General features: G+C 43.8%; 1 protein-coding gene and 1 pseudogene across 3 annotated transcripts in view; one reads left to right on the top strand and one right to left on the bottom strand.

Annotated features, from left to right (window-relative positions):
• LOC100623855 lies at window positions 3,947-5,288 on the bottom strand (annotated as a pseudogene).
• FDFT1 (farnesyl-diphosphate farnesyltransferase 1) overlaps window positions 7,013-27,342 on the top strand; it is a 34,443-nt gene continuing 14,113 nt past the window's right edge. Inside the window, 5 exon segments of one of the 3 annotated variants that reach the window (NM_001167648.1) lie at window positions 7,013-7,111; window positions 14,156-14,253; window positions 15,255-15,438; window positions 20,024-20,152; window positions 23,352-23,543. In NM_001167648.1, coding sequence (NP_001161120.1) covers window positions 7,013-7,111; window positions 14,156-14,253; window positions 15,255-15,438; window positions 20,024-20,152; window positions 23,352-23,543 — 702 coding nt within the window. 3 annotated transcript variants of the gene reach the window in all.

The raw sequence follows: 27,342 nt of genomic DNA on the forward strand, positions 1-27,342 counted from the left end.
AAAGAAAGGTAGTGGAGGCTCGTTAATTGGCGAGTACTGTGTCAGGTGCCCTGTTTAGACTTGGTCTTTGAACTTGAAGCACTCAAGGGGAGGTGGAGGGTGAGACACAAGATAAATAGCATCCAGAAAGTTCATGGTGAGAGTAACCACTGAGCAGGATCGGCGTGCTGGGGCTGTGGAAATTAAGACCAGTGAAATAAGAACAAGCAAGTGCGGCCCTTAATTCAGAGCTTGCTGTAGCAAGGCATCAGGCCCTATCACTAGCACTTGGCGAAGTCTCAGAAGCAGGCAGCAGGTGCAAAGACTTCGCAGTCAAAAAAGGGAGGTCATCATGGTGCTGGCCAACTGGAAGTGGGGTGTCTTATGTGATTGGTTTGGGGAGTGTATTGGATTTCTGTAGTTGGTCCTGAGTTGGAAGCAGCGGGGAAAAAAAAATAGAGAAGTAATCGATCCTGTCCTGACCATTCAAAGTTGATTGCCAGAGAGGCTGCGGGTCAGTATTCTGTTCTTGTGTGTGGTCTGGCTACTGGCCATTTGTCCACCCAGTCTCCGGTTGGGCACCGGTGTCTGACTTGGAGAGCTATATGAGGCTCCAGTTTTGTTTCCATAGAGTTTCAATCGTGCCTCAGCAGAAGCAAACCTGACTAGTATCCATGAAGATGCAGGTTCGATCCCTGACCTCGCTCAGTAGGTTAAGGATCTGGCATTGCCATGAGCTGTGGTGTAGGTCGCAGATGCGGCTAGGATCTGGCATTGCTGTGGCTGTGGTGTGGGCCAGTGGCTACAGCTCCGATTAGTCCCCTAGCCTGGGAACCTCCAGATGCCACAGATGTACCCCCCCCCCAAAAAAAAACCAGCACCATGTCAAACACCCCTGTCTCTCCCTCTGGACTGGACTCCTTGCCTCTCCCTTTTTGGGGCAGAACCTCATCTTACTTGTCTTTGTTATTTCCAAGGTCTGCCACATTGTCAGTGTTCAGTGGATGAATCTGAAGGACAGATAAAGGAGAGGCCAGGAAGCTTCAGAAAAGGATTCCTGAAGATGGAATTCCACCTGAGCTGTAATGAAGGTGTGGTGGGTAGCTGGTGAAAAGCAAAGAAGCATACGGGACATGAGAATAATGGAGCTGAAAGTAAGTGCTTCTGGGGCTAGGTCAGGCTTTGAAAGTGGTCCAGTGACTGGAGAGGAGGCTGAAATCCGCAGGGAATGTAGGTGCCAAATGATGAGGGGATTTTTATTCTATGTCAGAATCCTCGGTTTTACCTTTTTTTTTTTTTTTTTGCAATTTGAAACCATGCTTTTTTTTTTTTTTTTTTTTTTTGGTCTTGTCTTTTTGCCATTTCTTGGGCTGCCCCTGCGGCATATGGAGGTTCCCAGGCTAGGGGTCTAATCGGAGCTGCAGCTGCCAGCCTACGCCAGAGCCACAGCAATGCCAGATCCGAGCCCTATCTGCAACCTACACCACAGCTCATGGCAACGCCGGACCCTTAACCCACTCAGCAAGGCCAGGGATCGAACCTGCAACCTCATGGTTCCTAGTCAGATTCGTTAACCACTGCGCCACGATGGGAACTCCTCATGCTTTATTTTTAACATGGCTGGAAATATCCAATAACTATATATCTTTAAGCAGAAAAAAAACCTCCTTTTCCTTCTTATAGCATCGTCAGCACAAGAAAAGAACATTTCTGGTTTAGAAATACTGAGTTTCTGTGAAAATGAAGCATGTATGCATAACTTAAGAGTCTAAAAGCACAGGACACATTTTCAGAAGACCATTTTACTTTTACCGACTTTTGGTAGTATGTGCAATGACAGAATGCACTTACATAATAAGTAGTTGATCAAATAAATCGAATAAAGAACCCAGAAGCATCTGGGTGTGAGTTATTCACAGCACATATTGGAAATTTTGAGAAAGGGGAACACACATTAACTAAAAGAACATCAGCAAGTTCAAACTCAGGTTTATACGCTGAGTATTTTTTTTTTTTTTTTTTTTTTTGGTCTTTTTGCCTTTTCCTGAGCCGCTCCGGTGGCATATGGAGACTCCCAGGCTAGGGGTTGAATTGGAGCTGTAGCCACTGGCCTATGCCAGAGCCAGAGCAACACAGGATCCGAGCCGCGTCTGCCACACCACAGCTCACGGCAAACCGGAGCTTAACCCACTCAGCAAGGTCAGGGATCGAACCCGCAACCTCATGGTTCCTAGTCGGATTTGTTAACCACTGCTGGTTAACGGGAACTCCTACATGCTGAGTATTTTTAAAGGATTTAAAAAGCATGCTCAGTCAGCATACAGCTTTTTCTTACTTATATAACAGATGCATTTCTATTTGCTTGTGTACAGCAAAGGGTAAGAATCTGAATTAACTTACTTAGGATTTCAGAAATGTGTTCCATGGATTTTACTTCAATGCTCCTACCATTGATTCTTCAAATAAGCAAAGTTCAGAGTTTCATCCTTTGAAGTGGTTTTTAAACACTAGCAATTTAAATTGAAAGATAGTAAGTGGAAACCTAGCAATTCCTCATACACTCCCTGAACTTAAGTTTCGTTTAATGTAAGAACTGGATATACAACAAAATTTATCAATTTTCTCTATCCTTAGAGGAGAGGAAAGGAAAACAAAGAGAAGTGGGTATATAGGTACAGTGTTTAAGAGCTGAATGGAACAATGAATCTTTCATAATGCTGACAATTCCACAATGAAGAACCACCATGAATCTTACCAACTTTTTAGGTCATGCTGGATTAAGAATTTAGGTTTCCCTCTTTGTATATCAACCTTCATATTCTCCAGATTACAAAGATTAATAGTACAAAATAAATTCTAGCCGCAACAGGTAATTCCTAAGTAGGAGGCCAAACAGCAAAGGGAATCCTCTCTTCCAACATTTGATATGTTAAAATTTCACTGAAGTGGGAATCTAATATTTAAAATATGAAATCTCTTGGCCAAGAAAGAAACTACAGCTATTATGGGTATTACTCTACATAGTCATTATATGTACCACTTTTTTTTTTTTTTTTTTTTTTTGGTCTTTTTTTCCTTTTCTAGGGCCGCTCCCTGGCATATGGAGGTTCCCAGGCCAGGGGTCGAGAATCAGAGTTGTAGACGCCGGCCTATGCCAGAGCCACAGCAACGCGGGATCCGAGCCGCGTCTTTGACCTACACCACAGCTCACGGCAACACCAAGGATGGAACCCGCAACCTCATGGTTCCTAATCGGATTCGTTAACTACTGAGCCATGATGGGAACTCCTATGTACCACATATTAAACCCAGCATTAAATGTGCTTGCATAATTACACTGTGAATGATGACAGCAGTAATGACGCTAGTGAAAAAGCACCATCTTTAGCCCAAGAAGAGGAAAAAAAAAAATGTGGAAACAAGTAGAAAGCAGACTTTAAAGAGTTTGGGCACTTTCTGATCTGAATAGTACATTTTAAACATAGAAACATAAAGAGAAAAGTATTCCCTTATTTCCTGTATGTGGAAATAAAAGGAAACATTTATTTTAGATTATCAGGCAAGAACAGAGCTATGTAATCCAATTCTACTGCAGCATTATAAAAATCATCCTTTCACCACAGCGTAAGATTTAAATGCATCTGTATAAGGGTACATATTATAGAAACTGTAGTAAGATTGCTGCTGCCCTGCCAAGTACTTCTAGTCCCTACCCAGGTCCTACTGCAATACTTTTATGAAAGCTAATCATTAAAAATAACAATAACAAAGCAATTAAAAAGACAAATCAAAATGCTTCAGTAGCCAAATGTCCAACTCAAATTTTATCTATTTAAATGTTATATTTGCCCCTCACTAATAAATCTTTATTTCACTCAAACTTGAGCAATAAATCTTCCATACTGAAGTATTTTCCTTGCCGAATTAATTCAAAGGAAAAAACTAAAATGATTAGTAAAGAAAAATGTAGAGATTAACACAACTTTTAATTTGTCTTAAATATTTTTAAGGTTTAAAAAGTGTTTAAAGTTTTTAATTTCTAGTAGGAAAACATTATCTGAATGAATGACTACCCCAATGGCAAACCACTGTAAAATGTTTCAGCTGCATTTGGGGAAAAGGGGTAGGGATTATCTTCAAAGCACCCCAGCTTTCTGGTTTGTATTATTGTGACATCCAGTAGGTGATCCGAGTTGCTTTTCCTTAAGCAAGGGCTTTATTTGTCAGAAGGGCATTCATTATGCTTGACCTCCAAATTTGGCTGACAAGTTACTGATGAGATTCATAACCTTTGGGTTGCTCTGATATTTCGACATATTTGCTGGGTTCTGTGCCACATCCTGGAAGGCCACCATAACTTCTGGGTCCTGCATGGCTGTAAGAACCTTGGGATCACTAACAATTTCATTGAGCCCAGGCATTCCTCCCATTCTAGGCATTCCTCCAGGAAAATTACCAGGCATTCCCCCAGGAAAGCCACCTGGAAAAGAACCATACTGAGCTCCTGATTGGCTTCTTCCTCCCTCTGGGCTCTCTCATGTTCTTCCAGAGCCTTCTTAAGCCTTTCTATTCTTTCTTTTATCTCTCACTCTTCTCGTTTTTGCTCATACTCTCGCCGATGTTCAGCAATTTTCTGGGCCCTTGGCTGAACTTCTTTTGGCATTGCACTAGCATCTTCATCATAATCCAGCTTACAGGCAAGGGCAAGATCATGGGCTGCTTCTTCCCAATGGCTCAAAAGTCTGTGTGCTTTCCCTGGCCACCTGTATGGCTAAGCTGAATCAGGATTTATTTCAATAGCTCTGTCACTGTCTCAGATGGCAGCATTTGGCTTCTGTAATTTGATGAAGACACTGGTTCTCTTGGCATACAGAATGGCCAAATGAGGATTTAGCTTGATGGCATCTATGAACAAGTCAATGGCTTTCTGTAGTTCACCATTATTTAGGGCATTGATGGCAGCTACTTTTTTATCATTTGCCTGATCCATCATCTCCCATTTCCTAAGGAGCATCAGTGTCTGGTTCAATCACACCTTCATTGTCAATTTCCAGATCACTTTCCTCACTTGAGGGTTCATCTGTCTTTATGTTTTCCTCCACCTTCTTACTATCTGCTTTTTCTTCCTTGGTATTTTCTTCTGATTTAGTTTTATGAGTAGCAGGTGGTATTTTACCCCCCATGCTCTCCACCCACTCCCTCAGGAAGCGCATTTCCTCAGTGTGCAGAACGCTGGGGTCCTGCTTACACATTTTCATGAAGGCTAGAAGTTTGCTCACTTTGTGGGGGTCCATGACCCGGGCGCAGTGGGAGGCGGCCGGCTCAGCTGTGGCTGTGGCCCCATTCCAGGCCCAGGCGCTGGCTCAGCGTAGCATAAGGGGGCCTTGATTTTATCTTGAAAGGGATTTCTTTTATGGAATTTGAAATGAAAAGACGGTAGGCAAGAGTGAAATAATCAAGTGTGTGTTTTAGATACAGTTACTTGAGCTATCACAAGGGAATGGATGGAGAGAGATGGGAAGCTGATCTTAAAATAGTTTGGGAGAGAAGTTGGGGCTTGAACCTTGATGGAGAAGAGAGATTAAGACGAGAGATGTTTAGGAGTTCCCGCTGTGGTGCAATGGGATCAGCGGCGTCTCTGCAGTGCCAGGACACAGGTTTGATCACCAGCCTGGCCAGTGAGGGTTGGGGGATCCCGAGGTGCCACAGCTGTGGGCATAGGTGGCAGCTGTGGCTCGGATCTGATCTCTGGCTCTGGGAACTCAAAATGCCGCGAGGCAGCCAAAAAAATATGAGAGACGTTTGTTTCTTGGACTCCAGAGAACGCATGAATGACTTCCAAAGGGTGGATGTAGGGAGAGCAGAGAGAGGTTAGGGATGACATCTGTATTTTATATATAATTAGGCCACTGGGAGACTGTTAGTGCCTTTTGCAGGTTCAGTGAGAAAGTTGTTAGGATAGGTTAAGTCTGCCACTTGTGGGGGACAGCAAAGTGTTGCATTATTATGTGGAGTTCCTTGGCGGTAGAGTGGTTAGGACTCAGCGATTTCACTGCTGCAGCTGGGGTTCAGTCCCTGGTCAGGGAACTGAGATCCTACATTGAGCCACTGCACACCACCCCCTCCCTGGGGCGGTGGAGAAAGGGATTAAAAATGGGGGTGAGAGAGGCAATGGGGATAGAAGGCTCCACAGGCAGTGATTGTAAGCCTCTCCTAGGGACTTTGACCTTTACTAAGTGAACTGGTGAGACATTGCGGGGGTTTTCAGGCAGTGATCCCGATCTGACATTAATTTTAAAAAGGATCACTGGTTGCTGTGTTAATATAAATTTAACGGCTGGGAGAGCAAGCAGTTTCCTGGGCTTGTGAGAGATTTAGAATAGAGATAAAATTTTCCTCATCACCTTCGGAAGGGTCGAAGAAACGCTTCAAATCCATTTTGGGAACTAAATTTGGATGCTCGGAAGCCTCAGGCCGATCCCACCCACAGTGAGTCTTGGCTTCTCTCCAGGAAGAACTGATTTGGCCAGCAGGGCAAACAAGCATTCAGCTTATTAACAAAATCCTAGCGGACATTGGCCAAGAGAACCTCTAAGGAACTTAGTTCCGCTTAGAGGCTGAGCAGATCTGGCTCTGGGCAGGATAGGCGGAGATAACAAGGGCCCGCCCCCACCAGGAATGCCAATCTCACCCCTCCTCCTCTTTCTCACCCTCCAATTAGCCTCTAGGATGTGGTCCTCACGCCAGACTCATCCTGCCGCCGATTGGCCAGCATCTTCCTGGTGCGAGCGGCCCTGGCCAATCAGCGCCCGTCAGTCCACCCCGCGAGCCCACAGGCTGCGGCGCGAGAGCCGGAGGCCGGTGGAGGTTGGAGGGGAAGTGGGCGTGGCGCCGTTTCTCGGGGCCCGCCACGCCAGCCCCGCCCTCCCGCCGCGCCTCCTTCGCTTAATGCTTGGTTAAGTGCGGACCGGTGCCAGCCCGAGGTATCCTCGAGGTGAGACCAGATTTCGGATAGTTGGCCGCTGCCAGCAGCATGGAGTTCGTGAAGTGCCTGGGGCACCCCGAGGAGTTCTACAATCTGCTGCGCTTCCAGATGGGGGGCCGGCGGAAGGTGATACCCAAGATGAATCAGGTGGGCCGAGCATCTCTGCACCCTGGCGGAGCCGGGAGGCTGCGCTGGACGGTCGGCTTCCGGGCCTGGCTGATCCGACCCCAAATCGAGAGCTGCAGCCAGCGCTGCCAGAAGCCTCGGACTCTCTCCTTCCCTCTGAGGAGCAGACCCCTGCCCTGTCAGGCAGCCCCACCCGCCCAGCCTGGGTCCGCTCCCCGTAATCCAACATCCGGCCTGGCTGACCTTGGTCCCCTAGGCGTCCTCACCAAGTGGTCTTGCTGCTTAAAATGTTTCTGCTCGTTTAAGACATTGCTCTTCAGGTAGTTTTGCTTCTAATTTCGTTCTGTCCCCGAGCATTGATATTTTTCTGTGTTCTAAATACGTGGGTTGCAAAACTGAGACTACATGGGTAGAGGACGTGTGAGAGGATTTTGTGAACGTCATGAACTATGCAGATATTGTCACGAATACCTCTTCTGGAATGAAACCTTACTCATCCTTCCATTTTTCAGTTACACCATCTCCTCCATAAACTTCTTCCTCTGATCAGCAGGATCCATGCCTTCCTCCTCAGAGCTCCCTCAGTTTTTTTGGAACGTGGTATCTGCTCTTGCAAGTGCTTCCTTGTTGTCTTTATGTATGTTGATTAGCTACACTACTGGCAGCTCACGGCCGGACTTGGTTTTGTTTATGTTTCATCTGCCTCACTCGTGTACCCTTTGTTAAGTGAATGCTTACAAAGGTATTTATTCTAACAAGAAAAAATTATTCTTAAGTGATTATTGAATGAATAGACACATTCAGCCAAATTAGTGGGTTATAGCAAGAGTTCTGAATTATTTTTCCCAATGGAAATACCACAAATACTGTTCTTTGTTTAAATTTACTCTTAGTTGTTGTCCTTTATTAAAACATTTACGTTTTCCATCGGAAAGAAAAGTTTTCCTATTATCTCGTAACTTAGAATCCTCATCCTTCAAGTCTAGCCTCCATCTGTTGACTAGCCTCCACCTCTGTTGACTATTTAGCAGCCATTTATTAAACACCTGTTCTGTATTTAGGTATTATACGGGTTGCAGCATGGCAGAATGACATGTATAGATAAATAAGACACCCAGAGAGCTCATTATCTTGTCAGGTCGATAAAATGTAATAAAGCTACTATTATTTTTCCTGCGTTTGTAGATGAAGAAACAGGCATAGAGAGGCTAATTATTACCTGAGGTCTTCTCACAGCTGTTCAGTGGCCATTGACCCTGGCAGTCTGATTTCCAGAGCTCCCTCTCCTGACCCTATCATGCTGCTTGCCATTGAGGAGACAGGCCACTGAGTCACATTCAGCGGAAGATCATCCAGATTCAGCTAAAAGTTGAACATACTTTGTGTGATGGACACACCTGGAAACTATCCCTTTAGTGGCTCCTAGTCTGATGGAGAACAGGTGTATGAAAGATCACCTAGGAAGTGTCAAGTAATTTAAAGTACATTCACATTTCAGGACATTTTAGTGAAGAGGAAATGTTTTCCAGCAAAGAGTTTTCAGAAAACACAGGAAAAGCACTTTGTATGCTGTAGGGCTTTGAAGAGATGCTAGTTTTAGATCAGTAGGAAAAGCCAATGTGAGCCAAGTCATGTAGTTAGGACTGAGCTCTGTGTGTGTGTATGTAATGAAACCAGCCTGGCTGGAATTGGGGACTCCAGTTAGAAGAGCAAAGTTCAGTGAGTACCTGTAGGAAGCCAGGGGCTGTACTGAATTCAGTAAAACAGGCAGTGGTTGCATGCAAGACTATGACATGATCAAAGCAATGTTTTTGGAACAGTAATTTGACAGGTGAACAAGATTATAAGATTATATAGAGAGATGATCAAATTAATAGCGGTAATAATATTAATAGACACTATTTATTGAGTTCTCTGTGCTCTGTGCCAGGCACTGGCTAAAGCTCTGGAAGTCTGTTATCTCAGAGTGTCAGTTGGTTTTCACTGAGTAACATCCCAGAACTGAGTGGTTTAATTTTGGAGATTGGGTGCTCAACAGTGTGACTGTACTGAAAACTATTGAACTGCGTGCTTCAAAATGGTCAAGATGGTAAATTTCGTGTTATGTGTTTTACCATTATTTATGTGTTATTATTTTTTTCTTTTTAGGGCCACACCTGGGGCATATGGAAGTTTCCAGGCTAGGGGTCTAATCAGAGCTTCAGCTGCTGGCCTACACCACACCCACAACAATGTGGGATCTGAGCCACATCTGTGACCTATGCCACAGCTCACGGCAATGTTGGATCCTTAACCCACTGAGCAAGGCCAGGGATCGAGCCTGCATCCTCATGGATACTAGTTGGGTTCTTAACCCGCTAAGCTATAATGGGAACTCATATTTTACCATAATTTAAACACCAGATTTAGTGACTAAATAATAAGTGTTATTTAGTTCACAGTTCTCTTAGAAGAGCTGGAGAGTTCTGGTCTGGGCCAACTTGGTTCCTATTGGGTTTGCTCAGCTGGCTGGCTGGCTTGTGGCCCAATGACCTGTGATTAGCAGGCTGTAGGCTGGAGTGTCCAGGGGAGACTGGGCCATGTGTGTCTTGTCCATCTGGGTAACATGGGGACTCTGCTCTTGACTGGAATTGTGCCAGCCCTGGTGTGGTTGCCTTCTTCAGGCCTTTGCTTGACTCACAGTTGCTACTGTCTTTTTGGCCAAAAAGTCCCCAGGGGAGTCCACAGTCCACAGGCAAGAAAGTGGAGAAAGATGCCATCTCCTTATAGAAAGAGCTATGCACTTTATTGCCATTTATTTTGTAATTTACCATAGTCAGTCTTGACAACAACCCTGAAGAGATGAGTGTTGTAATGTTACTACCATTTTACAGATTAGGAAATTAGGCATGAAATAGTCAAACTTGGAAGCTCTCAAGCGGTGCTTCCAGGGTGCTGACCCAGGCCTGTCTGAAGACCTCATGCTTCCACTCCAGAGGCCACCTGGGATAAAGAGCACAGGCTTTGAGTGGCCCCAGATAGCTGATCACCTCTCAGTCCTGAACTCCCAACACATCACAGGCACCCAGCCACTCCTGGTTCCTTTCTTCCCTTCCCTATCTTCCCAGTTCTGCTAGGTATTAGCTTGCCATCCCTCCTTCCCTCCCTCCCTCCCTTCCTGTATTCATTAAACAAATACCTGGCCATCAGATATTTGTATTCCAGGTACAAATATCTAGGTGCTGGAGGTACAACAGTGAACAGGATAGGTGAAGACCTTGTTTTTATGAACCTTACATTCTAGTGGAAGAGAAACAGACAATGGGACAAAAAGCAAATATACAATATTTCAGGTAGAGAAGTACTACAAAGAAAAATGATGGCAGGGCAAGGGAGTTGAATGTCTGAAGTCAGGGGACACAATTTATAGGGTTGTGACTTGGACCCAGAGACTCCCCTGTGTCACATTTTCCTCTCTATGAAATGAGGCTTAGAAAAAATGGTAGCTTTGGTTACCCCTAGAGAGCAGAATGGAGTGGGGGCCACAGTAAAGGGTAGGGGAAAGACTTTTCACAGTTATCTTAATTTTTTAAAAAGTGAGACTTGGGCTATTCCCTCTTCTAGCTCTAAGGTTTGAGGAACAGTGCAGGACAATATTATTTGTTAGTTGTGGTTTTTCTGAGGTGTTTTTAATTCCTATGAACGATTTTTTGAAAAAAGCTGAGTATACCTCAAATTAGAGGAAACATAGGGGGAAAAAAACCCCATTTTCCTTCATTTAACATTATCTTAGTTTCTCTCTTGAGTAACAAAGAAGCTGGGGGGAAATGTATGCTTAGTAGACAATGAGGGCTGAGATATTTCAACCACAGAAGGATTTGGCTGTAGGAATTCAGGGCTCCCTAAACTTGGTTTATCCAAAATTTTTAGGAGCATATCAGTAGATCTGGTGGAGTACTGCCACCTGCAAGTTGTGTAACATCACACAGAGGGTACACAGTGGAAAAAGCAGGAAGTTGCATAATCATGTAGTTTTGGCTTCTCTCAAGTCTAAATCCTGTTATCTAGACTGATGTCTTATCTATGAAGCCAAATCTTGACTATTAATTGAATGACTTTCGATAAATTAATCTCCAGCCACAGTTCCTTCATCTATAAAATAGAGACAGTGGATCACCTCTCTTAATCACAATGTCCCAATCCCCAAATGGTCTGAAAACAAAAAGTTGTGGGTTGGTTTATTTGTTTCAGTAAGTCTGATGCAAGGTCATTTGGCAGTAAAATGTGCCCTGATAAAAAGTGATCCCATTTAGTACAATTATTCAAATCTTTTGCTGAAGGAGTGTAAATAATCAGTTATGGGGAGCTACCCTGCAGTGACAGGCTGTATATGCATTTTATGGCCTGTCTTCTGAAACACTACAGATTCTCAATTCTGCCACACTGGTGGCCATGAAGACCTCTCGGGGATTGCAGGTCTGTAAGGTACCTTTCTTAAAGGATTGCATAAGGGTTAAAGGTCATGTTTGTATTGTGTGTGGCAGATAGTAGCTGCCCAATGAGCAGTAGTTATTACGTTTACTGTTACATAAATTCAGTTTTCAAGTTTGTGGCCCCCCTCACCCCCTGTCCCAAAGGAATTTGTGTTACTTGAAGTCTGGGTGGAAGGTATTGGGAGGGTTGGTGGCACTTGTGGAACTTAGTTTAGCTATAGCTATAGTTTTTTTTCTTTCTTTCTTTCTTAGCTGCCCAATGAGCAGTAGTTATTACGTTTACTGTTACATAAATTCAGTTTTCAAGTTTGTGGCCCCCCTCACCCCCTGTCCCAAAGGAATTTGTGTTACTTGAAGTCTGGGTGGAAGGTATTGGGAGGGTTGGTGGCACTTGTGGAACTTTCAGTGGAGCCCTGGCCCTGGGAGGTCAGGCCCGAATTTGTAGCACATTCTTGCTCGAAGCAAATGCCCCTCTGCCCTGTTTTCTCTCACAGAAGAGTTCTTGGGAGCGAGTTTTATTTCAGGTTATCTCAGACGCAAAGGAAAAACATCTAGGGACAGACTGCAGTAGCTATAGTTTTTTTTCTTTCTTTCTTTCTTAGCTCATGGGAATCAAGCAGTGGAAATGTTTATAGCAGTGGTATTTTCCATGGTGTGTTTAATAGTTAGATCTCCCTGTATCTTCTTGGTAGTTTGAGGAAATTGTTAAAGAGTGAGGTAGGGAAACAAATAGGGTCCAGGAAAAAGGATGATGGGGGAAGGAGGTGGAAAGTGATTTTTTTGACCCTGCTCCCTTCTAAGAGTGGGGGAGGTGTGTTGGAAAGGAGGAGTGTCCTTTAAGGTTGCAGTTCTTCAGAACTCCTGAGATGCACCTTTGACACCAGCCCCCAAACCCTTAGCTGTAGCTGAGAATGAAAACATTTGTCAGTGCAGTGAAAGAAATCATACTGGCAGGATGACAACAGTTTGTGTGGAGAGCTGGCTTGGAGCTCAGAAAAGAGCTGTCTGTTACTGTACTGTGAGGTCTTGCCTCTCCACGTTTTGAGGGCGAAGGGGTTAGTAAATTGTCTTTAAATACTCTGAGGGATGTGGCGCAGTGGAAATGAACCCGACTAGTATCCATGAGGCCGTGGGTTCAATTCCTGGCCTCGCTCAGTGGGTTAAGGATCTGGCATTGCCATGAGCTGTGGTGTACGTCGCAGTCGTGGCTCGGATCTGGTGTTACTGTGGTGTAGGCCGGCTGCTATAGCTCTGATTTGACCCCCTAGCTTGGGAACTTCCATATGCTGTGGGTGCAGCCCTAGAAAGACAAAAACCAAAGGAAAAAAAAAGTCTCCATAAAAAAATTACACAAAACAGTCAGCAATTCTTTCAGATATGCTTGCATTTCAGAATATGGCCTTTTCCCCCTTGGAAAAACAGTTTTTGTTTTCCTTAGGGAAGGGTAAAGTTCAGGAAGCAGATCATTACAGTTCACCAATGTGAAAGGGAGAGATGGATTAAAATTTTAAAATAGCTAGCTTTCCAGAGGATGATAGAGGTTTCACAGCTGTTAAAGTAAAACAAGAACTGGACAGTAGTTAAGGGGAAAAACAGATTTTATTCAGAAAAGCAATTGCAGTAGGGGAAAAGAGACCTCAGTATAGAACTGGGCTCGGTTCCAAATGCAAGGAGCAGAGTGAGTGAGGCTTCATAGGTCAGGAGCAGAGTTGTAGGTAAGGGTGGATGTAAAATTACTAAGAGGATACACCTGGGGTAAGGAGCATTCTGCCTAAACGACGTACCGGCATTGTTGCTAGAGGCGGGCCTAATCGATGGGATGGTGGGAGAGGAGGAACCGGACCCCTGGCAGTGAGCAGATGTTGGGAATGGGGTATTCTGGCTAAACCAATTAAGCAGGATTCTTGCTAAAACGGGGCGATGCAAAGATAAAACAGAAGGTGGACGATTCAGAGCCTGACTAAAGTTTGGCCAAGGGGAGATTTCTGTCGCAGGAGGTAGAGCAAACTTCTTAAAAAGTGCACCAGGTTCCTTCGGCAGTCTGCAGGTTCTGAGAAGGAGAACTAGGAGCACAGGGGGTGGGGAGTGGGAGACTGCTGGGCTGGGCTCGCATCTGGGCGGAGATCTCGGAGGTGGGCGGAGATCTCGGAGGTGGGCGGGGCTCACATCTGGGTGGGCCACTGGCCCTGGGCGAGTGGGCGGGGCGGCAGACACCCGCTGGGTGCTCAGCCTCCCAGAGCCTCTTGCGGTGCTGGGAGAGCCCGCCCCGCCCCTCGGCGGGTGCCTCTCCTCTTCTCTTGGGTCTATGGAGGAAAAACTCTGCGCGGAATACATGGCCGCAGCCGCCTGCAGTACCAAGGCCATGTCCCTCTTCAAGCGGACCTTAGTGCTGAGTCCCGGCGCCGCGCCCAGAGGTGCGGGCACCCCCCCGCGCGGCTGTTCCTTTACCCCAGCCGCCTGGCCCTCCAAGGACCGGCCGCGGGGAGAGGGCGTCTGCTGCAGGCTGCGGAGTCCCGTGGCAGCCAGCCGCGCGCCCCAGTCCCACTCCAGCTCCTCTGCATCTCCGACAGCCGTGTGTGTCCTCTGCCCGCAGGACTCGCTCAGCAGCAGTTTGAAAACTTGCTACAAGTATCTGAATCAGACCAGTCGCAGTTTCGCAGCCGTTATCCAGGCCCTGGATGGGGAAATGCGGTGAGTGGCGGAGGCAACTCATTTTGGCTTGGGGGAGGAAAGCTTTTCCAGAAGATTTTGAGTCATTCGAAGCTACTTTTTGATACAGCCCCTCGCCTTGCAACCTTCGTGCTTGTGGCTTAGCCGTAAAGTGCTCCAGTGGGTGAAGGAAACGCTCGCAGTTGAAATGCCCCAGTGTTTACTTTAGAATGCCCTTCCAGGCACCTGGCCATCTCTTCCAGGGAGGCGGGGTGTGGGGGGGGTGTTTATTAACTTTTTTTAGGCCTGGCAGCTGAACCTGTTTCTGGCGGGTCATGCATTTTTTTTTCTTGGCTTCATTTAGGCTACTTTGTATTTATTTCTAGTTTATTGGGTTGATTCTTTTGAAGTTGCCCTTGTGCAGATTGTGTAAGTGACTTAGACCAGCTGCCTTTAATTATGATAGTATTTATGGTGAGAAGTTATTGTGTCTTTTGACTTTATCTGCAAAATACTAGTTCTGTCTAAACATTGGGTCTGTTGGTCTTTCTACAGTTGTTCTGCATTAGTTAAATGTAACTCATTCTAGGAGTAGTAGTGACATCCAGCTGGTAGGTTTTTTATTTTTATTTTTTACGAATTACAGAAGTCCATTGTTCCCATCTAAGAAAGGAAAGCTAAGAAGTTGGTTTAAGTATGAAAAGCTTTGAATATCATTTCATAGTTCTTAGTTAGGGTGTAGTAGGAGGATTTAGAAAATGGCCTGGCATAAATGAGATATGGGTTTTCCTCACCTGAGGCATATGGAAGTTCCTGAGCCAGGAATTGAATCCAAGCCGTAGCTGTGACCTTTGCAGCAGCTGTGGCAACGCCAGACCCTTAACCCACTGAGCTGGATCTGGGAGCTAACCCATGTCTCCACAGCAGTCTGAGCTGCTGTGTTCAGATTCTTAACCACTGTACCACAGTGGGAGCTCAGATGTGGTTTTGAAACAAATGTCTTTGAATGTTCCAATGTGTGAATAGTTATTCCTTTCTTTCAGCCATGCAGTGTGCATATTTTATCTGGTTCTCCGAGCTCTGGACACTCTGGAAGATGACATGACCATCAGTATAGAGAAGAAGATCCCCCTGTTACACAACTTCCACTTGCACCTTTATGAGTCTGACTGGCGGTTCACTGAGAGCAAAGAGAAGGACCGACAAGTCCTGGAGGACTTTCCAACGGTATCAGGATTCGGTCGTGTGCATGGTGGATGGTGTGGTCATCACCTAGCCTGAGTGCCTGGAGGGAACTGCAAAACGAGGGGTGTCACAGCAGTGTAGCCTAGTGTGACCATGGGGTTGCTTAAGCCGCTCTCCGTCTTGTTAACTGGTGCTGGGTTATGTGGCCTGCCTGAGCCTCAATTTCTTCATCTATAGAATGATGGTACCTGCCTCCCGGTGTTGTGAGGATGGAAAGAGTTAACCGAAGTGAAGCTCCTAGACAGGGGTTAGCCTCTAATGTTATTACCAGAATACTGTTTGAAAGTCCAGCGTTTTTTCCTGTGGAAAAAGCACTCAGATTCCATTGTCATGGAAAGGGGTGCTCAGGCTGGGTCACCCGGGAACGCAGCTTAGGTATGTGGCACTGCTGGCCTCCAGGGCCTGTAGCGCGTGATGATGGGTGGCAGCTGTGGGGTGGGGAACAGGCTCTTCACAGCTGGGCTGAGCAGGCTGACCCCTGCCACCTGCAGCTCTGCGAGCCTGAACACACTCCTTAACTTCTTTGTGCCTCAGTTTCCTCATTTGTAGAGTGAGACCTGCGAGGCTGAGTAAGGTCATACTTAGAATAGTGCCTGGTACATGCTGAGTGTTCTGTAAATATTAGGTATTTGGTCCATTCTGTTGGAGTAAAGTGGGTTCTAATTAAAATCTTGAGCTTTAGAAAATCCCACAGATTTCTCTTACGCATGTAGTAGGTCCTTCTAGGACTAGGTAGGACCTAGTGAAAAGTAAAAGTAGGTCTAGGTCCTAATTTTCTGGGATTTGCATGCCTTATTGTTATTTATAAAGAATCACATGTGTTTCTTCCATACCTTATAAGTAACGAATTTTAAATTCATACCCAAGTCCTCCAGGTTGTTACCAAAGTATGTTTGTCAGGGCAGGAAAAGATAATATACTGTATTTGGTAAGTTATTAGTTGATTGATAATTTAAAAATTTTGAGCCATATGGTATGGGGACCTCCCCTGTGCTCTTGTCCCAGGCTCTATGGACTCCAGGGCTGAGCCTCGACAGAACATTCTGAGACAGGCCATTTGCAGTGAAATGCTGCCTGGGTCTTAAATAAAGCTTTAGTGTTCATTTGTGAATACCAGACTTTTTAGAATACTCATTATATATTTTTTCCTTTTTTTTTTTTTTTTCCGGTCTTTTTAGCGCTGTACCTGTGGCATATGGAGGTTCCCAGGCTAGGGATTGCGTCAGAGCTGTAGCCACTGCCCTATACCACAGCCACAGCAACGCCAGATCTGAGCCTTGTCTGTGACCTACACCACAGCTCATAGCAATGCCGGTTCCTTAACCCACTGAGCAAGGCCAGGGATTGAGCCTGCGTCCCCATGGATGCCAGTCAGATTTGTTTCCTCTGAGCCATGATGGGAGCTCCAAAACGGGATCTTTAACCTACTGAGCATGGCCAGGGATTAAACCTGTATCCTCACGGAGACTACACTAGGTCCTTAACCCACTGAGCCACAATGGGAACTCCCAACACTCATTGTATATTATGGATTAAATTAGAGTGTATCTTTTTCACCTGGTACTAGTGGAGACTCGTAGTCTTAGAGATATACCTCTAAATGTGGCTTGAGGTATAACAACAGGTTATTTTTAATGTTAATAGCAATAATAGTATGCATTTATTAAGATGTTAGTTACAAAATGTATTTCATTACTGATTTATCATGAGCTTTTATTTTATTTTGTCTTTTTAGAGCCACACCTGCAGCATATGGAGGCTCCCAGGTCAGGAGACGAATTGGAGCTGTAGCTGCTGGCCTGTACCACAGCCACAGCAATGCGAGATCCAAGCTGCCTCTGTGACCTACACCACAGCTCATAGCAATGCCAAATCCTTAACCAACTGACAAGGCCAGGGATTGAACCTGCGTCCTCATGACACGATGGGAACTCCAATCATGTGCTTTATTTTATAGGAATGTAGTTCTGACATGTATGAGTGTATTGTTACTCACATTTTGTATAGAGGAGGAAATTGAGACACAGAGATGTAAGCCCCTTGCCTAAAATCACCTGTGAAGTTAAGTGGGTTAAGTTAACCGGTATTTAGATCCAAAAGGTTTGCCTTCAGAACTCTCATGCTTAATCCCTGGCATACTTTCCTGCCCCTTTAAAACATGGTTAAAAATAAAACTTTGGGGGTTCCCATTGTGGCTCAGCCAGTTCTGAACCTGACTAGTGTCCCTGAGAATGTAGGTTCGATCCCTGGCTGGCCTCGCTCGGTGGGTTAAAGGTCCTGCATTGCCATGAGCTGCAGTGTAGGTCACAGACATGGCTCGGATCCTATGGCTTGTGGTGAAGGCCAGGCACTGCAGCTCAGATTCGATGCTTAGCCTGGGAACTTCCATGTGCTACAGGCGTGGCCCTAAAAACAATAAAAAAGTAAAAAAACCAAAATAAATACATAAATTAAACTTTGGGTATAGGTGAAGGTAGGATCACCCAGTGATTTGATCATAATATCCCAAGGTTGATAATTAGGGGGATTTCTGTTTCCAGGCTCCTCTTGCTTCTGCTTGGGATCTGGCCTTTCTCCGTTATACTGTGGACTCGCCCTGCTGTCTGTCCTTGTGCTTGGGTCCCTGGGTCCTTAGAGATATCCTATACCAGGGAGACAGGATAACTTAGAGGGGCAAGGAGAAGCCCTCCCAGCTGACCTCACTGGGCAGAGCTGCCTCGGGGCTCTCCCCGTGGTTTCTGGGGAAACAGAGAGCTCTTTAATGTCACTTTCCTAGGTATTTTTGTTTTCATGTTTTGAGTTCTGTAATTATGTATGTAGCAAGTACCAAGGAGTTGTTGAAGTCGGTTCCCATTCAGCAGCCAAGTGTTGATTTTGGAGTGTTTGTTTTCAAGCCTGAGCTGCTCCTCCCACAGCTCGCTGGCCTTTCTCCTCTTCTCTTATAAATAGAACTGACCCAGCCTGGGATCTGTTGAAAGACCAGGTCTTTGGGAGATTCAGGGATTCAAATGACCTTTGGTAGAATTGCTCGTTTACTTCAGTCTACATGGGAATGATCTTTTGGCTTTGTCTTGGAACAGCTGTTCTGGAAAAAACAGTTCTGGAGAGATTGGATTGATCGTATGCATTTTGGAGGTTTAACAGTTGATGTTCGTAAGAGTCCTCCTAAAGTACCTTAGGCTTCTGAACCCCTTTGCCCTGCAGAGCCTGCTGGTTTTCCAGACCCTTAAACTGAAGGAAAAACTCCTGAGGGAGTTTTTCTAGTCTTTTGGTAAACACAGACCGACTCTTTCTCACACTCGAGATGCTTAGCAAAGTCTATTCACTGTTTTCAGTATTCTGTGTGGGCTCTGTTAATATTTGGTAGCATATCATTTGAGAAGTTTCATGGTGTTTTGTATTGTGTTTTGATAATTTACAAATATTTCTTTGAACTGAAGCCAGATATTGGTACAGTTGCAATGCATTTAAAAAAAAATCAGTGCTACTTTTCTACATTAGAGCTTGGGCTATGGAAACAAAATGTTGGATAGCCTGCCACAGGTTGAACTAAACTGAGTTGTTTAAGAAATTAAAAAAAATATATCCTTGGAGTTCCCACTGTGGCACAACAGGTTAAGGATCCAGTGTTGTCTCTGTGGTGGCCTACTGGGTTAAATATCCAGCATTGCCACAGCTGTGGCATAGGTCACAACTGCAGCTTGGATTTGATCCCTGGCTGGGGAGCTTCCATATGCCACAAGTGTGGCAAAACAAACAAACAAACAAAAGTATATCCTTATAGTCAGGGAGGCATTATAGTTTCATGGTGTGAATTCGGGAACCAATGATAGAAAATGGTTGGCTGGTCTCATTGCTTGAATGTAAGTCCAGAGGGGAGAGTTTCTGGTCCTCTCCCAGCTGAGTATCAGTGCCCAAGACATTTTTGCATGAAGGAATCTTCCCTTTTGTGGGCTTGTCAGAAAGGAGGCATTCTTTCTACAATTCTGTTTTTTGTGTTTTTTTTTTTGCTTTTTAGGTCTGCCCCCATGACATATGGAGGTTCCCAGGCTAGGAGTCGAATTGGAGCTGTAGCCACTGGCCTACATCAGGGCTATGGCAATGCCACATCCTAGCCACATCTGCGACCTATACCACAGCTCACAGCAATGCTGGATCCTTAACCCACTGAGGTCAGGGATCGAACCCACAACCTCATGGTTCCTAGTTGGAATTGTTTCCACTGGGCCACGACAGAAATTCCATTCTTCCTACAATTCTTATGTCCAGTTTTATGTTGAAGCATCTCATCTATCATAAATTAGAAAGATGAGCATTTAGCGAGACTTAGGATCTGCTTTTGAGTCTAGAAGCTTCAGCCTTTTTATACTCTTTTAATATTTATGAAATTTGGTGAGCTCATTATTCAAAACAGAAAACTAACATAACCTAGATGTTAGACATAGCCAAACCGTTTGGGAGTCTTCACTAATGAGTTCTATCATTGCTTTGCTTTTCGGTCCATCTATACCGTGTGATTCCCAGTTTTAACACAAGTTTTGTATTTTATTTCTTATCTCCATTTCAGATTGCCCTCGAGTTTAGAAATCTGGCTGAGAAATATCAAGTGGTGATAGTTGACGTTTGCCGGAAGATGGGATTCGGGATGGCAGAGTTTTTGAATAAGCACGTGACATCAGAACGGGAGTGGGACAAGGTCAGTGTCTCTGCAGAATGGTGTGGGTGACACTCGAGCCAGCATTGTTCATGGTGACACTCAGAATGAGGAGGAAGTGGTGGTTTTATAACCCAGCTGTAATGCGTTATCATAAACACATAATAGATGCTTATGATTTAATATCCAAAATAATCCTTGCCCTGGAGAGTTTACCATTAATTTAGGCCAAAGGGGATATAACACAGAAGTGCAAACATTAAGCTTATGAAAGTGTCTCTGACTAGCTATGAAATTTTAGATAAATAGCTGGATTACTTCATGTAATAAGGAGACACCGCACAAGTAGTTTTCACATCTTAAAAATATATTGTTGTTTTTTTCCCTCTTACTGACCATGTGTCTATGTATCTGAGTCATTTCCAGTTCCTTCTTAGCACAAGATTACTTTAAATTCAGTGCCAGCTTGGCCCCATTTACTTAAGAGAAGTAGGTATCATTTAGGCTGTTAAATTCTATTGTGTCTGTTTCCTTAGAAACAAAAACAGTCCATAAGAATCCAAAAGTACTAACTTAGGATCATGGGTATATTGGCACTGAGAAGTCAGTGCCTCACTAATATACACTTCTCATCATCTTTTTATAGAAATAAGACAATGTGAGATGCTTCAAGTTTCTTGACACCTGTCTCCCTCTTTGTGGGTTTTTTTTCCCCCTTTTTGGGGGCTATGCCTGTGGCATATGGAAGTTCCTAGGCCAGGGATCAAATCCAAGCCACAGCTTCGGGATTGTATCCTTAACCTGCTGAGGCTGAGCCACAGCGGGAATGCCGCCTTCCTCTTTGTGTGGTGCTTATAGATGCACATGCATGGGGAAGGGCTGGTGGAGACCCATGTGGTCCAGGTTGTCTTCCTTAGGAGACAGTTGCTGGAAAGGGCCATTGAGAGCAGAGGATGTGGCAAACACAGTTATAATGGCCATTTTTTTGGCCAGAATTTATTCCTGACCAGTAGCTATGAAGCATACTGGCTAGGGGCCTGGGAGAGAGTGCTTTTCTAGACCAAGTGACCTGATTAACTACAGGGACTAAACATGACTCAAAATACAAGAGAGGGGGGAGGGGTTTCGCCCATTTTCCATAGGAATGGCCTTTGTGGGGCTTACCACCTCAGCGGAAGCAAAGACATTTTAAACTTCTAAATTGTGTTCGATTTTAATAATTAGTGTGTAGGTTAGGATCCCAAAAGACATGCTACTGCACATTCATTGAGTGAGTGTAGGTCCAAGGTCTGGCCTCTTAATTTTTCCAGCCTCAAAACTTGATGACAGCATCTTTGGAAATGCTGGTTTAGCCTCCACAATTTAGCATGAGCATGACTGCTGGTAGGGTATCAGTTTATGAATTAAAAGTTAAAAATGCTTCTCTTCCTGGCCAAGAACCAGCACTGGTTATCTGCACGGTAACTTCCTTTTCTGCTATGCGGATCTATTCAGGAAACTTAATTATAGATCATTGAATAGAAGTTCTGATCAGATAAAACTGAGTACTCATAAAGACTCTTCTTTTCGTTCAGCTTTAGAGGAAAATGAATACTTGCATTCTCGGAAGTATTTTTACCCAAAGAACTATTCTCTTAATATAAAATATACTTTTCCTTGGACAACAATAGGGATATATTCATCTTTTTTTTTTTTGCTTTTTAGAGCCACACCCATGGCATATGAAGGTTCCAGGCTAGGGCTCCAATTGGAGCTGTAGCTACTGGCTTACACCACAGCTGGATCCTTAACCCACTGAGCGAGGCCAGGGATCAAACCCACAACCTCATGGTTCCCAGTCGGATTCGTTTCCGCTGTGCCACAATGGGAACTCCAATCTTTTTTAAATTTCTAGTAATTCTTTTCACAGTTTCTTGGAGTTAACCCCAGCTCCTTTGTCTCTGATTTCAGCATATCTTTTTACAGATCCTTCATCTCCTGGAACATAGTTCAGGTGCTTTCTCTCTGCCATTTCATTAGTCTTTGACCTTGTATTCTTTTCAACCAGACGCTCTCTCCGCTGGTCTTTACCTAGCTCCTCTCCAGAGGGTAACTTCCTAAATAATCTTCACTTCTCAAGTTGTCTGATGGACATCATTTTATGGATATACCTTAACTGATAAGTTGTAACTCAGCTGTGTATCAGTCTTTAAAAAGTATTGTGTTAAGTTGTCTTGGAATACTCTTTTCAGGGGAGGATAGCTTTGACAAACTACTTTTATGGAAAAAAATTCCTTGACAATTAAGAATTACATTTGCTTGCATAGCAGAAATTGACAAAACATGGTAAACCAACTATAATAGAAAAAAAATCTTAAAAAAAAAAAAAGAGTTACTTTTGCTGATGGCTCAGTGAGTTAAGGATTCAGTGTTGTCACTGCTATGGCTCAGGTTACTGCTCTGGCGTGGATTGATTCCTGGTCTGGGAACTTTTGCATGACACAGGCATGGCCAAAAACAAACAAACAAAAAAACTGATGTTGACTGAACTCTCATTTGAGAGAAGGACAGTTCTAGCAAAATTGTTAAACCTTCCTCTGAAGCCAGACAACTTGGCTGAGAATCCCTGGCCTCTGGCTTGGCCTGATGAGTGATCTTGTGCAAGTTAATTGACACCTCTGTCTGTCAGTTTCCACATCTGCAGGATAATGATGATAATAGAATGTATCTCATAAGATGTTTGTGAGGATTGAACATGCGGAGTGCTTAAAACAATGCCAAGAACGCAGTGGTAGTACTTTGTTCTACAGAATGAGGATTTTGCGACACTGCGAGATCTTAAAATGTCTTCAGGATTAAACTCTACTTAGTATTCTAGTTTCTGTTAAAATATTCCTTTCTCTCCCATGGCCTTCACTCCTAATTTTGGATATCAAAAGGTATACTAGTTTATTTTTCCAATAACCTTTTATTCTAGAAGCAGTGCTTGTGCATCATACAGATGTAGAAAATACAGAAAAAAATAACTAAAAATATCACATGAGCCAGAGATCATTTTTAAATCTTTTGTGCACATCCTTCTTGGCATGTTTTTTACTGCTTATGTTAACATAGTGTATGTGTGGTTTTTTTAATTTTTTTTAATAAAAATGAGGTCTTGTACATTTTGTTTGGAACCTGGTTTTTGTAGCTAATGATGTCTAGGATTTCCATCTGAGAAAAAGTTTCATTATTAAAGTACTTTAAACCTTGTCTTTTCCAGTACTGTCACTACGTTGCTGGGCTGGTGGGAATTGGCCTTTCCCGTCTATTCTCGGCCTCAGAGTTAGAAGATCCCTTGGTGGGTGAAGACACAGAGCGTGCCAACTCCATGGGCCTGTTCCTGCAGAAAACAAACATCATCCGTGATTATCTGGAAGATCAGCAAGAAGGAAGAGAGTTTTGGCCTCAAGAGGTAACAGATTCAGGGGAGAGTTCTGGTCGTGGTTCAGCAGTAACAAACCCAACTAGTATCCATGAGGATGCAGGATTGATCCCTGGCCTTGCTCAGTGGGTTAAGGATCCGGCATTGCCGTGAGCTGTGGTGTAGGCTGCTAATGTGGCTTGGGTCCTGCATTGCTGTGGCTGTGATGTAGGCCAGCAGCTGCAGCTCCAATTAGACCCCTTTGTTGGGAACTTCCATATAGTTTGGGTATGGACCTAAAAAGCAAAAAAAAAAAAAAAAAAAGTAGTAAGATGCAGAGGATTTGGATTTAGGGGAAAACTTGAATGCACTCTGAAAACAAATCGTCAAACCCTTTTGGTTGCAAGTGACAGAAACAAAGATCATGCTACCTTAGACAGTGTAGGAGAATGTGTAGTCTAGGTTACACTTTAGTTTCCTTCAGGGAAACTGGCTTCATCCAGGGGCTCAGTCTATGTAATAAGGCCCTGTTCTCTTCTGTGTCTTGAACAGGCTTTCCAAGCTGTTATGTCCATGGGCATAACATCCCATGATTCGCTCATAGGCTTGGCTCCTGTTCCCATTCTCTAATCATTTACTAGCCAGAGGGCTGACGACTCAGTCTAGACTCAGCTTACTCTATCCACATAGAATGGACTCCCTCCAAGAAAGAAGGATTCTGTGGTGAGAAAGGGTAAAGTTGCTAATTGGGCACCCACTCCAGATGTTCATCGTCAGAGACAAGGGGGGAACTGTGACTTAATTAAAAATGGACAGGGAAAGGAAAGGGTCTGACAATTGATTTTATGCCAGAGGAAAGGTAAGAAATCTTACGACCATTTCCTGATTTTGCCCCAGCATTTACCTTTGGTTTTCCATAAAATATTTTTCTAAAACCAAGTGCCTTTAAAGTGGGGGGGAAAAAAAAAAAGACAGGTGAGAAAGTGGGGGTAATATTTGGAACTTACACTGCAGCTGTTTATACTCAATATTCTAATATAAAAGGAACTGCTAAAAGTTAAGAAAAAAACCAACTGCCCGGTAGAAAAATGGGCAACGAGATAGGAACAGGTAGTTCAAGGAAAGAAAGATGCAAATTATCCTTAAACATTTGAAATGGTGATCAACCCCACTCCTGATAGGAAGAACTCATATTAAAGCTTTCTCTAACCTTAGACATCACAGTTTTTCAAGCTTTAGGTGAAGCTGGTGTGCAGACATGCCAAGAAATAGAATTGTTTATACCACCGGATGATGGTGTGAATAAGATGAGTGCTTTTAGTAAATGTCAGTTCAAACAGCTTAATGGTGGGAGTTCCCTGGTGGTCCACTGGATAGGATTTGGCACTTTCACCACTGCAGCCCAGGTTCAGTCCCTGGTCTGGGAACTGAGATCCCTTATCAAGCTGCTGCACGCTGAGCCAAAAAAAAAAAAGAGAAAAGGACATATGAAACAGCTTAACATCAACAAGAGATACCGCTTGTGTCAGATTGTCCTAAGTTTGATAAACTCTAAGGAAGTTACTGACCTCAGCTTTGTTTGTAGTAGTTAGAGTTTATAAAAGACTCAGATGTCCATCCATACAGGACTGAGTGAATTAACTATGGTCTCTCCACCCAGTGGAGCACAAAGAATGATACCACTGTGGAGGGAGCCCCAGGATATTATATTATTAAGTGAAAAAAGCAAAGTGTATAACAGTGTATGTAGTTTAAATCGAAGGATAAACCAAAAAGTAAAGTGTTTTCTGTAATTGTATGGTGAACAGTAATATTGATACTTAAATACAGAAACTATTATAGAAACTTTGTAGCAGAAAGTAAATGGATAACACATTCCCGTTGTGGCTCAGCAGGAACCTGACTAGTATCTGTGAGGATGTGGGTTCCATCCCTAGCCTCACTCAGTGGGTTAAGGATCTAGTGTTGCGGCAAGCTGCGGCATAGGTCGAATTTGCACTTGGATCTGGTTTTGCTGTGGCTGTGATGTAGGCCAGCAGCTGCAGCTTCCATTCAACCCCTAGCCTGGGAACTTTGCAGCCTTTGAAAGACCAAAAAAAAAAAAAAAAAAAAAAAGAGAGAGAGAGAAAGAAAGTAGGTAATTGTGTTCACGCCATTAGAAACAAATATTTTTGGTCTAAAATAAAAGTTACAGTGAAGTTCGTAAGCAAAAAAAAACCCTCCCACAATCCTAAAGTGGATTGTAAATATCAATACAAACTCATGATACAGTTTCTCTTAAAATAAAGTCAGAGTTCCCCTTGTGGTGCAGCAGAAACAAATCCGACTAGAAACCATGAGGTAGCATGTTCATTCCCTGGCCTTGCTCAGTGGGTTAAGGATCCAGTGTTGCCATGAGCTGTGGTGTAGGTCACAGATTTGGCTTGGATCTGGCATGGTTGTGGTGTAGGCCAGCAGCTGTAGCTCTGATTCAACCCCTAGCCTGGGAAGCTCCATATGCCGAAAGTATGGCCCTAAAAAAAAAGCCTGAGTTCCCATGTGGCTCAGCAGGTTAAAGACCTGGCATTGTCACTGCTATGGCTTGGGTTGCTGCTGTGGCAGGGGTTTGTTTGATCCCTGGCCTGGGACCTTCCACATGCTACAAGTTCAGCCAAAAAGCAAAAATCAAAGCAAAATTTAGCTCCTTTTAAGAGTTGTAGAAACAGTGACCAAACCCACGGTGGTGTGTGCCTCTGCTCTCCTGATTATGGTCTTTTGATACCATTTTCACTGAGATATGCCTCACATCTAATAGTTTACTCTTTAGTTTCCAATGCTTTGTAGCAGATTCGTAGAGTTGTGTAATTACCACCCCAGTCAGCTTTAAAACTTTCACTACCCCTCCCCCAGACCTATCATGTAAATGGAATCATATAATATGTGGTCTTAAGTGACTTTCTTGTATTTAAAAAAGACAAAATTTTGTGGCTTAATTTTTTTTTGCATGTATGTCCAGTTGTCCCAGTACTATCTGTTGAAAAGATTGTTCTTTCCCAGTTGAATTATTTTAGCACTCTTGTTGGAAATCAGTTGACCCTAAATGTAGGGATTTATTTCAACCCTTTCAATTCTCTATCAAAAAGTCATTTTTTAATGCTATAATTTTCTTTACTGGCTGGACTGATTTTATAAGGAGATGTTTCCTCCCACTTACTGTTTGGTTACTGAGCTGTACAGTTAACGTAGGGAAGGCTGTATATGTATTTGATTCTTTAATTTTTCTCAGCTTCGCAGATAACAAATTTGTTTTCTGTCATCCTCAGAAGGTGACCAATTAGATATTTCTTGTTAACATTATGAACACATGGGCTAAAACATATTTGGTTGGGTTCAATCTGTTGTAATTACTCTCACAATTAAAGCTCAAAATTTCCCCTCTTTGGTCACCAAGGGGTTCAAGTTGTGTTCTGCGTCCTCTTGATGGGACCCTAATAGTCAGATAGCTTCCTTGCCCTGTGGTGTGTCGAGACCTTCAAGTTCAGTTTGTACATTTTTTTTGCTTAGGATCTGGACTCATCCAGCTCGGGATAGTCACTGTGTAGGTTTAGTTTTAAAGCTGAAATACCTTACACTTTGTATTGATATTTCCGGGTCAAACTTGGTACCATTACATATTTTCTTCTACATTACATCTCACTGAGAGTCACATTTTTCTGGCAAATAGTAGATGATAGAATTAGTATATCCCATAATTTTTTGTTGGCTGCACCTGTGTCATGAAGAAGTTCCCAGGCCAAGGATCAAACCCATGCCACAGCAGTGACCATGCTAGATCCTTAGCCTGCTTTGCCACCAGGGAACTCATATATAT

The sequence above is a fragment of the Sus scrofa genome, chromosome 14 (genome assembly GCF_000003025.6).
Source record: "Sus scrofa isolate TJ Tabasco breed Duroc chromosome 14, Sscrofa11.1, whole genome shotgun sequence".
Classification (NCBI taxonomy): domain Eukaryota; kingdom Metazoa; phylum Chordata; class Mammalia; order Artiodactyla; family Suidae; genus Sus; species Sus scrofa.